Source organism: Taeniopygia guttata, chromosome 5, assembly GCF_048771995.1.
Source record: "Taeniopygia guttata chromosome 5, bTaeGut7.mat, whole genome shotgun sequence".
Lineage (NCBI taxonomy): Eukaryota > Metazoa > Chordata > Aves > Passeriformes > Estrildidae > Taeniopygia > Taeniopygia guttata.
This window is the reverse complement of record NC_133030.1, coordinates 26,414,995-26,427,780: the sequence shown is the minus strand read 5'-3', so window position 1 is coordinate 26,427,780 and position 12,786 is coordinate 26,414,995. Positions and strand designations below refer to the sequence as shown.

Below are 12,786 nucleotides of genomic sequence, written 5' to 3'. Positions count from 1 at the left end.
CATTCTAGATTCACCTCTCAGCAAAGCACAGCTGGAATACCACTGTTGAGTCCAAGTCTCACAGCAGCATAGGGGAAGGAGATTATAGGGAAACAACGAAAATGATCAGACGCAAAAGGAACCACACTGAGATTAAAACAGTGAAATCTAATTTGGCTCACTGAAAAATAAGGAGCATCTGATCTATCCCTGAGGAGAAAGTGGAGGCAGTGGGGAAATACACATCTGTGTATATCAAGGAACATCGGCATTAAGAAAAAAGTAGAAAGGGTTTAGATTCCCAGATAAATAATCCTGGCTTCTCCTTAATAGATAAGGCTAAAATGGCTTGAAGATTTGGGGAATCTGTTGAGTAGTACCTTTGAAAAACAGTAAGGGAAACCTCTCCCCTGCGTAAGTCTGTGATCCCTGCCAGAGGAACTAAGCGATCTAACAGATAATCATAAATAGTTCTAACAGAAACTGCCTTTTCAAATATCAGTGAGTATGAGTAGCCAAAGCCCAGACCAAAGAATCTGCCATAGAAAATTACTTATATGTTCCTGACAGACAGTACAGCTAGTTTAAGGACATAAAAGCGGGAGGGAAACCAAGAAAGAGCAATTAGTATGGACAGCGCTTGGGCCACACAGCAGAGGTTGAGTGAGGGAGGCAGGATCAAACACACAGAGTAGTGATACCTGACGTGAGGATGTGGACGGAAATCAGAAGAGGGAAGATGAGAAGCTATCAGAGTGATAAGAAAGCTTCTGAGGAGAAAAGAGAGGAGAAACTAAGTGCTGCAAGATATATTGAACTGTCTCCATCATGTGGCATGAAGTACAGACCTCTGATGGGCCTTTAAAATGCTCTATTTAATAAGGGCTCTATTTTTTTCACCTATCCCACCCCTTCCAGACCATGCACAGCCAGGAGCCACTTTCTTGTTACCAAACCCCTTCTGGCTGCCTGGTTTCCCTGGTGACTGTCCAAAGTAACCTTGGTGCAACAGTCACTAACCAGGACCTGTATCCAAGGAAGACAATTTTAATTGACTCGTGCACTTTCAAGGCCCAGCACGCAATGCAAATGAAATACAAGATACGGTGGGAGTGGGTAAGAAGCAGAGAACTAAAGACAGGTCAAATTCACTACAGCTCACTGGGGAAGAAGTGCTGCTGGCTGATGTCCGCAGAAGTCTGAACAATTCACTGAAGCTGTCCTTCTGTGTCCTATAATAAATGCTCACAAGTTGCAATCCTTCCACATAGTGAGGCCTGTAATACTCAACAGCAGCTTGAGCTGGGCTCCATAGTTGCAGCTCTTACCTCTTTCTTGTAGCACAGCTGGTTGTACATGGTTGGTTTGGGAATTGATTCAATCTTCACCTCCTGGGTAGATGTCCGATATGAAGGATTACTGTAGGTTAGGTTCCCCAAGCCAGGGTCCGTAAACTTGGACTTATTATGCCTAGAGGGAAAGAGCTGTCAGAAAAGTCACAGGAACCCACTACCAGGATCCAAAGTTCCTGAGTGCTCAGGAGGGGATGGCTTCAGCCATCTCTGCTGTCCCTCAAGGAGAGAATCCTGGCTTCACCTAGCTCTTCAGCTACGAGTCCATTTACTAGCTACCACTACAGCAAGGCACTGCCATGTAATCACAAAAGTTATCGTGGCAGTAACTGGTCAGGTTATCTGTCAGAAAGCACATGAGTTCACACATTTACTCAGATATGAATTATCTCACATCCCTGTCCATAACTCATAAGCTCTCTGCAGAAAATTTATCCAATAAGGTTTCAAATAGTAGAACTGCATGACTAACACTTTAGAGGCATAGGACTCAAACCTTGCAAATAAAATCATCAAACACTCCTTCCAATAGAGGAAAAAAGGACTGTAAATGACAATAAGGAAAGATTTTGTGCTTTCAGGGATTTTCTTCTCCTACAACCCAAAAGTTTACAATTGGCCAGCAGAGTGAAAAAAATATCACTTACCTATATATAATTAAAGCAGCAATAAGCAGCAAAATAAACAAGATGCTGAGAAGACCTCCAATAATGTAGCTGACGTGCAGTCCTTCTCCTGAAAGTGAATACCAAGGGTAATTATGCACTAATTTTATATTTCACTGGGTAATACTGACTTTGGTGTAATGCACCCATACAGAAGTATGTAAACTAAAGTGTCAGCACATTAAGGTTTAGCAGAGGGTTTTGTTTGGCTTCATATGAAAAAAACATACAGTCAAGTTTCACCCAGGCCCCAGCAAACCAAGAAGTGTCAAGATCTTTGTAATGGAGTTGTAATGGAGGAGTTAGATCCCCTTGCTGACAGGTTACTCCTGCACCAGGAAGCAATTGCTACAGTAAACCATCTTTAACTAAACACAAAGGAGACAGTGAAATAGAGTACTATTAATGGGAAGAGCCCAGTGAATGAGGTATAGGATGAAAGAAAACAGAACTATGCTTCAGACCAAAGAGTCACTTGGAAAAGTTCCCATCTAGGTTAATGAATGTTTATAGAGGCATTTTGCTCTACTCAGAAGGCATTTGAGTAATTGAAGTTTGAGTTGCAGAAATTTCAGTTTCTGACACTATGGAATGGAATGCTCCGAGCACATCTGGAGGAACAACCCTGGTGGAGAAGAGCTAAAGAAAAGCAACTCACCCATGGTGGCCAACACCGCCTCGTTGGCCCGAGTGCACAAGCCTTGCCTAGCATCTTTGTCAGAGCAGCTGAATGACAGAAGGACAGTTATTTACTTACTAACAGCAGAACCAACAGTAACAAAGGTATCAAAAAAACAGGATGGAATGGGCTAGCACTGATATCCCTTCCTTTTCCAATTAAAAAACATAGGTCTTCCTTTTTCTTCTTCAGTATTCTGCATCCAGAGAAGAGACAACCATATACATACATATATATAGGGGGTGTGCATGGATATATCTATTATTGGTCTACAGTATCTTTATATCCAATTCATTCTAGATTTGTCTCTTGGGTACACAGGTGTACTCATATCTTTCAGGAAACAAATTTTAGCATTAGTGCTGAAGAAAACCCAAAATCTCCCAGAGTCAGCACAAAGACATTTTTGTCCAGTAAACCATACTCAGCAAAGTGCAATTCTTGCTCTGTAAATTACTCAACCATATACTATAGAGTCACTCTTTTGCTGAGCTGTATAAATAGCAGGCTGTAGGGAATTAGCATAAAAGAGTCTCTTAACTACCTGCATTGTAACTTAAATGTTAGAGCTGCAAAGATTCTGTTCTGCCCCAAGCAAGCTATCTCCTTCCCAGGGCAGAGCCATTACCTCAGCTGTGTAGGTCTAGTGTGAGATATTTCAGTGAACTGAAGCAACAGACTCCTCTGTCCTACTCTCATAAATAGGTTCTCAAAATTAGGAGATTCAAAAATCTATCAAATGAATGACACATGAGCTAAAGGCTGATTTTAAAACTTCAGTACAGTCAGCCTACACACACATTTCATCAAAATGGACAGAAAGTATCTCCAGCTGTTTCCTGCCATCTCAACTGCATGTTTGTCATAATAACTTAATTCATTAAGAACGTGAAATCTGGAGATGGAATATCCGCTTTGGCTAGGGATAGGTATATTCGGATAGTGGTAACCAGAGGGGGCTTGCATGTGGCAACTTGCAAAAGCTGGGCCTTTCACACCCCAATTCCAAGAGAACAAGAACACTTACTTTCTTTCCACTGTTTCCAGAGATGTGAGAGGTTTGGTTGTAGAAGTACCTAGTCTGCCAGGCAGTGTTTGACTTCTCTCACTTTTACTGGTTGGTTCCGGACCAGGGGGCACCACACCAGGAACTAGAACAACAGAGGAAAAATAAGCAGGACTCCCACTTTGTGGTTCAGATAAACAAGTCTGATAGGCCATTTCCAAAACTCTATAGTTTATATGAGCAGCCTTCCCATCTCGAACCCAGTCTGTCAGCAGAAAGGACAAGAAGGCTCTATCACTTACAACCACTGGCCTCAGTTCCAATATATGACTGCATAAGATCTATACACCGGAGAGCTTCAGCTGCTCTGGCTGCCACTGCATAAGCAGTATCAGTGGCTCACTTACAGAAGCTACTGCCCAAATGACACTCATTAAACTCACTCGTAGAACAGGGCCGCCCATCTGGTTCATCCGGACATGCGCAGACAAAGTCAGAAGCCCTGGCAAAGCAGAGGTGAGTGCAGCCTCCATTGTTGACTCCACAAGCATTACTACCTGGAACGAACAAACAATTTCCTAAATATGTTACATCTGAACAAAAAGGGGCTCAGAGCAACAACCTTCTTTGCTGCTCAGCAAGAAATACTAATTAGAAATCTGGTAAGTTATTATGTTTTTTCACATGTGCCCATCATCTGATTGCTAAGAAACTGATGACAATAGCCAAACTGAATTGGATTAGAGCAGTCTTGAAAGGAAGGTAGTGGAAATCTTTAGACAGAAACCCAGACAACACAGTTGCAAATATTAAAAAAAAAACCCTCACATTCTTCTGTTTTAACACAATGTTGGGCGAATAGCAAGAAAGTGACATTTGCTAATCAAAGTTTTAACAGAACACCATTAATATGTACCTGACTGAAAAGTCACAGGCAGACAAGGAATGAGCTAAGGGAAGATGTGTGAATAGTTTGGGCATAAAAAAGGATGTCATCCTTACTTGACAACCACAATAGTGTAGTGGTTACAGAGTTCTTTCGATCTACAATTAGAATTTGCCTGAATCAAGGTCCTTCTATTTACCTGTCTGTCTCTGAGGAGAAACCACAATGATATCCATCAATCCCTCAACATTGGCTAGGACTGTCTCTTTGTTCCGCCCAGAGTATTTGTCCACTCTCTGGATAGATTTCGTTTGCCAGTCAGTCCAGTATATCCATCTGTCCTGCTGCTCAGGGAGACAGCAAAGAAAAATCACAGCCATTTATTAGCATGTTTAGTCATGTAGACACAGGGTACTCATAAAAACATATGCCACTGGCAGAAGGTCCAAAACAAAGGCCTTTTCAAACCTTTACCCTCTTATTGTAAAGAAGATTACTGGCTACACCCCACAGTTCTGATAAACTTCTTTTATTAGCTCCAGAGGAGATTTAAATACTATCCCCTCAGCCATCTTTGTTTCCGCAGATTGTAACAATTCCCTGTTCCCAAACTCCACTGTACAAACTCAACACCCCAGTAAGCAGCAGCAGAAAAATCTTCTCACCTGTGTCAGAGCAAAGGGATGTGACACCTGGCTGACCAACACTTGTCGTAGCTTCCCATGGAGGTCACAGCTCTCTATGCGATCAAGGTGAGCATCCACCCAGTATATCCTGAAGGCACAGGGGAAGAGGTGAGCTTCCATCTATAAAACCTCTTTTTACTTTCTAGTCATTTACTGACCAAGATCATGGAATCGTAAGATGGATCATGAAATAAAAACTGAAGAAGAAAGCCCCAAAACACCTCAAAACCAAACCCAAACCCACAGTGCTACTCCAATAAATGAAACTAAGAGGGCTAAAAAATTCATTACACCCCTTAACATTATGCAAGTATAGGAAAATCTTTCACTGACCTCCTGGTGTCATAATCCAAAGTCAATCCATTGGGCCACCCTAGGTCAGTGTTAATCAGGATTTTACGTTCAGAGCCATCCAAGTTTGCCCGTTCAATTTTAGCAATGTGACCCCAATCTGTCCAGAAGAGATACCTGAAGAGATAAAAGGCAAGTGTAAGAAGAAAAGACCATTTCATTTAGCCTAAAGAAGTTTTAGTTATGAATGAAACTGCCAGATTCTTCAGGTTCAAAAAATATAATATAGTCTGTAGCCTGCTTCTCACAGCTATCTGCTGAACCTTCAAATTCACTATCTGCCTGACTACAAGTCACTCAGAGTCAACCCCTTACTGGTAACTGCAGATTCACATTGTACATCTCTTCTTCCTCCCACAACTTCCTCTTCCAGCCTGCCTCTGTACAGCCCTTCCCCCGCCCCACCAATAACCCCATACCTACCCCTTCTTGGGAAAGACAGCAATGGCTCGAGGTTCATCCAGGCTGTTATTGATCAGCACTTTCCTGGAGCTTCCATCCAGTCTCGCCACCTCAATGGTATTGCGTCCTGTGTCTGTCCAGTAGAGGTTCCTGGCAACCCAGTCCACTGCCAGGCCATCCGTAGTTTTCAAACCCTGACCAATAACAGTTTCCATGTTGCTGCCATTCAGATCAGCCCGCCTGGATCAAAATCAATGACAAACAGCAGTGAGGAACAGGTAGTTCCTGGAAGCTGGCTCTCCATCAATCACAGGCCCACTGCATACTAATACCTCCCTAATACTTTTTACCCCTGGTTAAACACAGGTTAAACACACCTTCAACATGAGTTCATTGATCACATGACGCTGTGTACCAAAGACAAGGTGTAAGTACTGGTGCGGTGCTCAGTCTCCCCAGTTTACTGGTACACTCAGCACAAGTCACTGGGTGACCTGGGCACTGGCCAAGCAGTTGACTGGCACCTACCTGATAACATCAAGAAATACATCTGTGTAGTAAATCTTGCCATCCACACTATCATAGTCCAGAGAAATGACATTGTTCAGCTCAGGAACAGGTATGTGCACATCTGTGTGGTCACTGGTGTCCAGCGAGATACGACGGATGGAAGCACGGCTAGAGAAAAGTAGGTAGGTCTCTGGAGAAGAATCACATGTCTGTTCATCTCTCTTCAGTTGGATACCAGTGGGGCAGGCACAGGAGAAACCAGTGGGGTGAGGTAAGCAAAGGTGGGAGCAGCCACCATTACGAACTCCACATTTATTGAAGCCTTTAGAAACAGGGAAAGCATATTAGGATCTGTCAGACCAAAGCTTTACTTTACAAGCTACATACATGCTCAACTTGCTAGCACCTGAGTTCATCTGTACCATCCCAGCCTTGCTTGGAATCTACAAGCCCTTTGTACAGAGATGCTCTCCCCACCCCTGCAAGATTCACGGTCGGTATGGGCACGATTGGCAAAGGAGACCAGGAGGGTCTAGAAGAAGTGGGATCATTAGAGGAAAAATCTTAAGCTGTATTCCTTGCTAATCACAGCTTTCCCATGGAAAAAGAAACAGCCAAATGCTCACAGATTTATGCAACTGCTGTTTAATTTTATTATTGCTGCAAGTGGTAATGCTGACAGGAAGATACAAGTCCCTGTATGGAAATAGTGTGACTGCACCAGAGACCAGGCTGACAAAGAAGCTTCTGTTTCAACTTAGCTGCACACAGTGGCAAGTAAACAAAGGCATCAGAGAAGCCCGCTGGAAGTGCCTGACATATTAGGGTCATATAATTTTTTTTTAATTGTAAAGAACCCAGCATACATCTATTAAGAGGGAATAAGCCCAGGAGACAGGTGCAGGGAGTAGGAAGAAGACAATGTGGATATGATGGCTAGACTTTTGGTCAGCTTTAAGTGATATTGCCAAGTTACACAGTCAAGAGAGATGTTCTGCTGTTAGTAACCACAGGAAAAGCAGCACAATTTTCTGTAGAAGTATGTGCTGGGGAGAATTCCACCAAAATAAAACCACAGCACAAAGCAATAATTTCCACTGAAAAGCAAGGAGGTAAGATGGGGTGTTAGGATCTGCAAAGAGTAACAAAGAATTGACTCTGGCACAGAATAGTTGGACAAAATTATATATTAAGAGCAACTAAAGCAGCAGAGATTTTGCAGAGCAAAGAGGCAGACAAGAAGATGAAGCCTGCAATGACTGGGAAATAATACTAGAACTTGAAATAATATTTCAGCAACTGGTTTAAGAAGAATTAAGGGTCTTCTGGAATTACAAAAGGGAAATTGTCCAATGTCAGTACAGTCTGGTGAAGCCTAATAAGGCATGACTTGTTCATTTCTCCCAAGAAAGTGGCTCTGCTGTGTGCGAAAATGAGGTTGTCAGTGTAGTCTAATGAAGGAAATGGAACAAAGGGGTCAAAAAGCATGCAGTAATCAACACTAGACCTATAGAGCTGGGTAAACAAGGAAGGGTGCAAAAACAGTTGAAGAGGGAAGAAGCGATGCCTTAAAAGAAGGCATCAGAAAAAAAGCTGATTTTTGAGAAGTCACTCTATCACTCCTGCTTTACACCAAAGGACTGTTTCCCAATGACAGCTCTGAAGGACTCCCCTCGCCACCACCGACACCCACCACCAAGGGAGCAACTTACCCAGGGGCCGTGCCCTGTCAACAGCTTGAATATCCATAAGGCCAGGCAGGTTTGCCCTCACCAAGATAACATTAGCACCAGTGTCCTTGTCAGCCCTGTGAATGCTGCGAGTTTGCCAGTCAGTCCAGTAGATGTAAGAGTCCAGCAAAGTGAGGCCATAGGGGTGTTGCACTGGAGACAGCAGGGTGCGGCGGTGCGCACCATTGAGATCCGCAGCCTCGATCCGCTACAGGAAGAAGTAGAACATCAGCCTATACTCAAAACACTTCTATTCTTGCTAGCACTTACTGTAGCAAGTGGGAAATAGTCTTGGTGAGTGATGTTATTCAGGTTCACCCTCCCTCCATAGCCCATACTCTCAGAAAAGCTTACATTCCCCTTGCTCTTTCCACAACTTGCTTAAGAGCTTGAAAGCAGCCTCCAGGCTACCAAAAACCCAACGAAAAACAACACTGAAGAACAATCAGACCTCAGTGTGTGCATCAGCCCAGAGCAGCTGAGACCCAGCCTTATCCACTGCCAGTCCATTAGGCCAGCCCAAGTTGTTACTGATCAACACCACACGTCCAGAGCCATCCATCCCAGAGCGTTCCAGCTTGGCATTCTCACCCCAGTCTGTCCAGTACATATACCTGAGGAAAAATCAGCAAGTATTACAGAAAAGGAAATCAGAAGTCCTGTGTAATTCCTAGACAATCTCTTGACAGCACTAACCCCATTTCATGGTATAAAGCTATTGCCCGAGGGCTGTCCAGGTTCTGCCAGACCAAGACTTTCCTCATGGAGCCATCGAGGTTGCCGACTTCAATCCGGTTTGTTCCTGTATCTGTCCAGTATATCTTCCTGCCGATAGCATCCACAGCCAGCCCATCTGTAGTCAACAGACCTGAGAAAATAGCAAAACATTTTGGTCACTACTTTTTCTCCCAGTTTAGTCAGGAATTTCTAGTATTTATCTTGTCCATCTCTAGGCAACTGCTTTAGGCTTTGCTTGCCTTTCTACCAAAAATGTATTCTACCAGGGTATAGAGAATCTCTCTTTTCATACTGCATAGAAGCAAGAAGCTCTCAGATCAAAATCTCCCTCACCTGTAGTGAGGAATCTCCCTCACCTGTAGTGATGATGTCCTCAAATTGTGAGCCATCAAGGGCAGCGCGACTGATTTTCCGCAAAGTGCTGTCTGACCAGTAAACCTTTCCTAGATGAAGAAGGAAGAGAAACTTGAAAAAGCCCAGAACAAAACCAAACTAAATCCCAACAACCAAAGAGCAAAATCCTTAAAAAACAGATCCAGGTGTCTGACTACCTGCTACACCATTCAAAATGGATCTGGTTGTACAGGAATAGTAACAGCAAAAGATTATTAAACTCAAGTGATAAAACAGTGCAAATTTTCTTGTTCCAATTTTCCCCAAAATATGTAGGACATTTACACAAGGTCTGACCTTCACAAAGGGATGGAGAACATCTAATGCCATTAGCTAGTAGTAGAGTTCCACATCTGACTTCTCAAAATGATATCACCTACCTTACAGTGCAACAGTATTTACATCCAGCACAGCATCAGATGTTTACTATACATGAAGAACCAGCATCTCAGCTCTACTGTTGTAAAAGGCCTCAAGCAAGAGGAACTTTGTTAAATCCAAAATGCACAGGGACCCCACTCGATATTGTGGGCAGTTTTTTTCCATATAGTTTGGGTTCTCTACTTTCCTGTAAGGATATCCCTTTCCTCACTGCAAACAAATTATTTGCAGCACATACAAGAAAAATAAAAACCTACCCAAATCCACAGCCTACAGTAAGATCTGTGCTTGGGTCTTTACCCAGACATTTAGATAGGAAGTTACTTTTTGCCTTTCAAGCACAGTCAGATACAGTAAGAAGTTCCAACCTTCATGAGGATCCACTCCAATTGCAATGGTGTTCTTCATGGTGACATTGACTGAGACAACAACATCTGCAAAGTAGGGGATATCCAGAGAGACCATCCGGATGTCAGTCCTTCTGGCAAAGATCAGAAAGCTGGTCATTCCTGCAGAGTGGACAATGGACAGATAATAGTGAGGAACAAGTTCAGTCAATTGTAGGCATCATTTATCAAGTATTCTAGAGTTTACATCCACTTCAGTGGAAAAGGAAAAGTGTCCCAGACAGATCTTGGCTTATGGACAGTCTGTGTACAAAAGTATCACTTTTCTGAGCATCATTTAATGCTCCTGTACATCCAAGTTGAAAGGCATAACACTCACAAAAGAGTTACTTCTGCTAAAATGTGTGGGAAATTGAAATTAGGAGTCACTTTTTTCCTGCTAGGGAGGAAAAGTGGATGTACCATGGCCTGAAGCCAAGTACCTTCCACCGTCCTCAGAAAGAGGAGTGTATACAGACCTATTAAAGAATGTATCACCTTGTAGTTTAAGAATTCACCTCAATATTAGGGCAAAAGTATGGGGAAAAAATGTGACATTTGGTCTAGTTGGCCAACATAATTTCAAGAAAAATGCGTCCATAAATCCATTTATCAGTAAGTTTTTTCATAGTAATTCCCACTCAAATTGAAGGTACAGGGACCAAATAGGTTTTTCAAGGTGTAAAGCAGGTAAGCACATAAAAGTGAAATTTGTTCTCTAACACAGCAGAGGCAAAATGTAGCTCTTATACAAAACTACAATGAGGATTCTACAGAGAACACTCACCAGGGGAGCAGGTCTTGCCATCAGATTGCAGATTGATCCCTGTAGGGCAAGTACAGCTGTAACCTTTTGGAAGAGGTGCCAAAAGGCACAGGTGACTGCAGCCTCCATTGTTAACTTCACATGCTGTATGTACTACAAAAAAGAGGATGAGAAATCCATGATCCACTAGCACAAAAAAGGGATGTAGCAGCTATAGAAACGCATTCTAGAAAGCCCTCAAATACCAAATCAAGAGTTAATTCTCACGCTTCTCATACTCCACACAGACACTTAAGACAATGAGGGCTGACAGGTCAGGAAAAACGTGCCACAGGGCAGAGCCTGAGCAAGCTCTCAGCTCAGTGGGGCTTGGGCGTGAGCTCTGTACCTGGTGGCCTGTGCCGGTGGAAAACATGAATATCCATAAGATTCTCCAGATTGTCCTGTAGTGTTTCCCGAGACTGCCCACTCCTCCTGTCTGCGCTCTGGATGCTTTTGGCCTGCCAGTCTGTCCAGTAGATTCTCTCACCATAAAGAGTAAGTCCAAAGGGGTGAGGCAGATTGCTCCCAATCAGCACCTGCTCAGATTACCCCCATCACCCGAAGAAAAAAATTATATTATACAAATTAAAATATTTTAAAAATATATATATACATATATTAGTGACTATGAAGTCACAAAGGAGAAGAAGCTTTGCTTGTTCCCTCTCAACATTGTAACATATAATCACAGCACAAGGAGAATGATGAGGCAATCTTAGCCCTCAAACTTCTGTCACACAATTTCAAATTGAAAGGGAGCTCTTTTCTCTCAGTGAAAGCCATTGTATACTTTGATTTGTAAATTTTCCTTTCCATTGGAAAAAGAGGCAGGAACCATCATCACTTTGTGTTCAGACTCCCAGATCTGCTCCTCAAAGACAGCTCCCCTACCTTCCTGTGGTTTCCATCCAGACTGGCGTACTCGATGGTCTTCATGCCTGCATCTGCCCAGTACAAGCGCTGTGACTCGTAGTCAATGGCCAAGCCATTGGGCCATGTCAGGTTGGAGGAAATGATCACCAAGCGGTTTGAGGCATCCATCCCAGCACGTTCAATTTTTGGGTTAGCTCCCCAGTCAGTCCAGTACATGAACCTAAGAAGAAGCCCAGACAGAAGTGAATGCCCACACTTTTTCACTGCCAGAGAAACAAGGGAGTCTGGTGTCTTCAGGCCCTAGCAGGAAGAAGCATTAAACTATTAGTGTACTCATGTCCAGCCTTGGGCTCTTGTAATGTACCTAAGATCATACTCAAATTTATATACCTTCTACTGCTCATGGGCTGGCCCAATTACAATTTCTTGAACTTGATAAAGCTCAAGAAAATAGGTCAAGATCTAAAAATTAACTGTTTATTTATCAGTGTACACCACTAGCCATTTACACTCTTCTGCATTTATCTTCCAATAATCTACTCAAGGAAAGAATAGCATTCTTTCATTCAAGACATTCAATGCTTCTAAAGCAATGGCTGGTGAGCTTTTTCCTATCCACCCTATCCCCACCTCCACAAGTTCTGAGAACATCCTTCTGACTGAAACTCTATTTGATAAGCAGGGAGTTTGATTACAAATTTAACATATATGTGAAACAGAGAAACAGAAAACATCTAGATGGCCCCATTCTCAATATTTTTGTACCACATCTTTAGTTATTACATGCCCAGGACAAACAAATGAAAATGCCAGCCAGCTCCTGCAAGTTCTACAGCACAACAGGCAATTACCTCTGCTTATCTTGTTCTATTAGCATCTAAAAATCACATCCCTAGTTTCAGTCACTAGCGGGTTGTAGAACAATGGCACCAGTGAGAAAGAAAATTCTACAAAACCAAAG

At 42.8% G+C, this 12,786-nt stretch overlaps 1 protein-coding gene across 3 annotated transcripts in view; it reads right to left on the bottom strand.

Moving 5' to 3' along the window:
- Window positions 1-12,786, bottom strand: part of LRP4 (LDL receptor related protein 4) — an 80,748-nt gene that overhangs the window by 1,704 nt on the left and 66,258 nt on the right. For 2 of the 3 annotated variants that reach the window (XM_041716605.2, XM_041716606.2), the window contains exons 20-37: window positions 11,844-12,045; window positions 11,299-11,488; window positions 10,932-11,063; window positions 10,127-10,267; window positions 9,341-9,427; window positions 8,943-9,114; window positions 8,698-8,860; window positions 8,229-8,454; window positions 6,535-6,838; window positions 6,028-6,246; window positions 5,587-5,721; window positions 5,233-5,341; window positions 4,767-4,911; window positions 4,125-4,238; window positions 3,703-3,826; window positions 2,655-2,722; window positions 1,979-2,066; window positions 1,308-1,449 (exon numbers count right to left, since the gene is read on the bottom strand). In XM_041716605.2, coding sequence (XP_041572539.2) covers window positions 1,308-1,449; window positions 1,979-2,066; window positions 2,655-2,722; window positions 3,703-3,826; window positions 4,125-4,238; window positions 4,767-4,911; window positions 5,233-5,341; window positions 5,587-5,721; window positions 6,028-6,246; window positions 6,535-6,838; window positions 8,229-8,454; window positions 8,698-8,860; window positions 8,943-9,114; window positions 9,341-9,427; window positions 10,127-10,267; window positions 10,932-11,063; window positions 11,299-11,488; window positions 11,844-12,045 — 2,761 coding nt within the window. Of the gene's footprint in view, window positions 1-680; window positions 750-1,307; window positions 1,450-1,978; window positions 2,067-2,654; window positions 2,723-3,702; window positions 3,827-4,124; window positions 4,239-4,766; window positions 4,912-5,232; window positions 5,342-5,586; window positions 5,722-6,027; window positions 6,247-6,534; window positions 6,839-8,228; window positions 8,455-8,697; window positions 8,861-8,942; window positions 9,115-9,340; window positions 9,428-10,126; window positions 10,268-10,931; window positions 11,064-11,298; window positions 11,489-11,843; window positions 12,046-12,786 lie in introns of all 3 variants that reach the window. The other variant, XM_041716607.2, reaches the window with a different exon arrangement.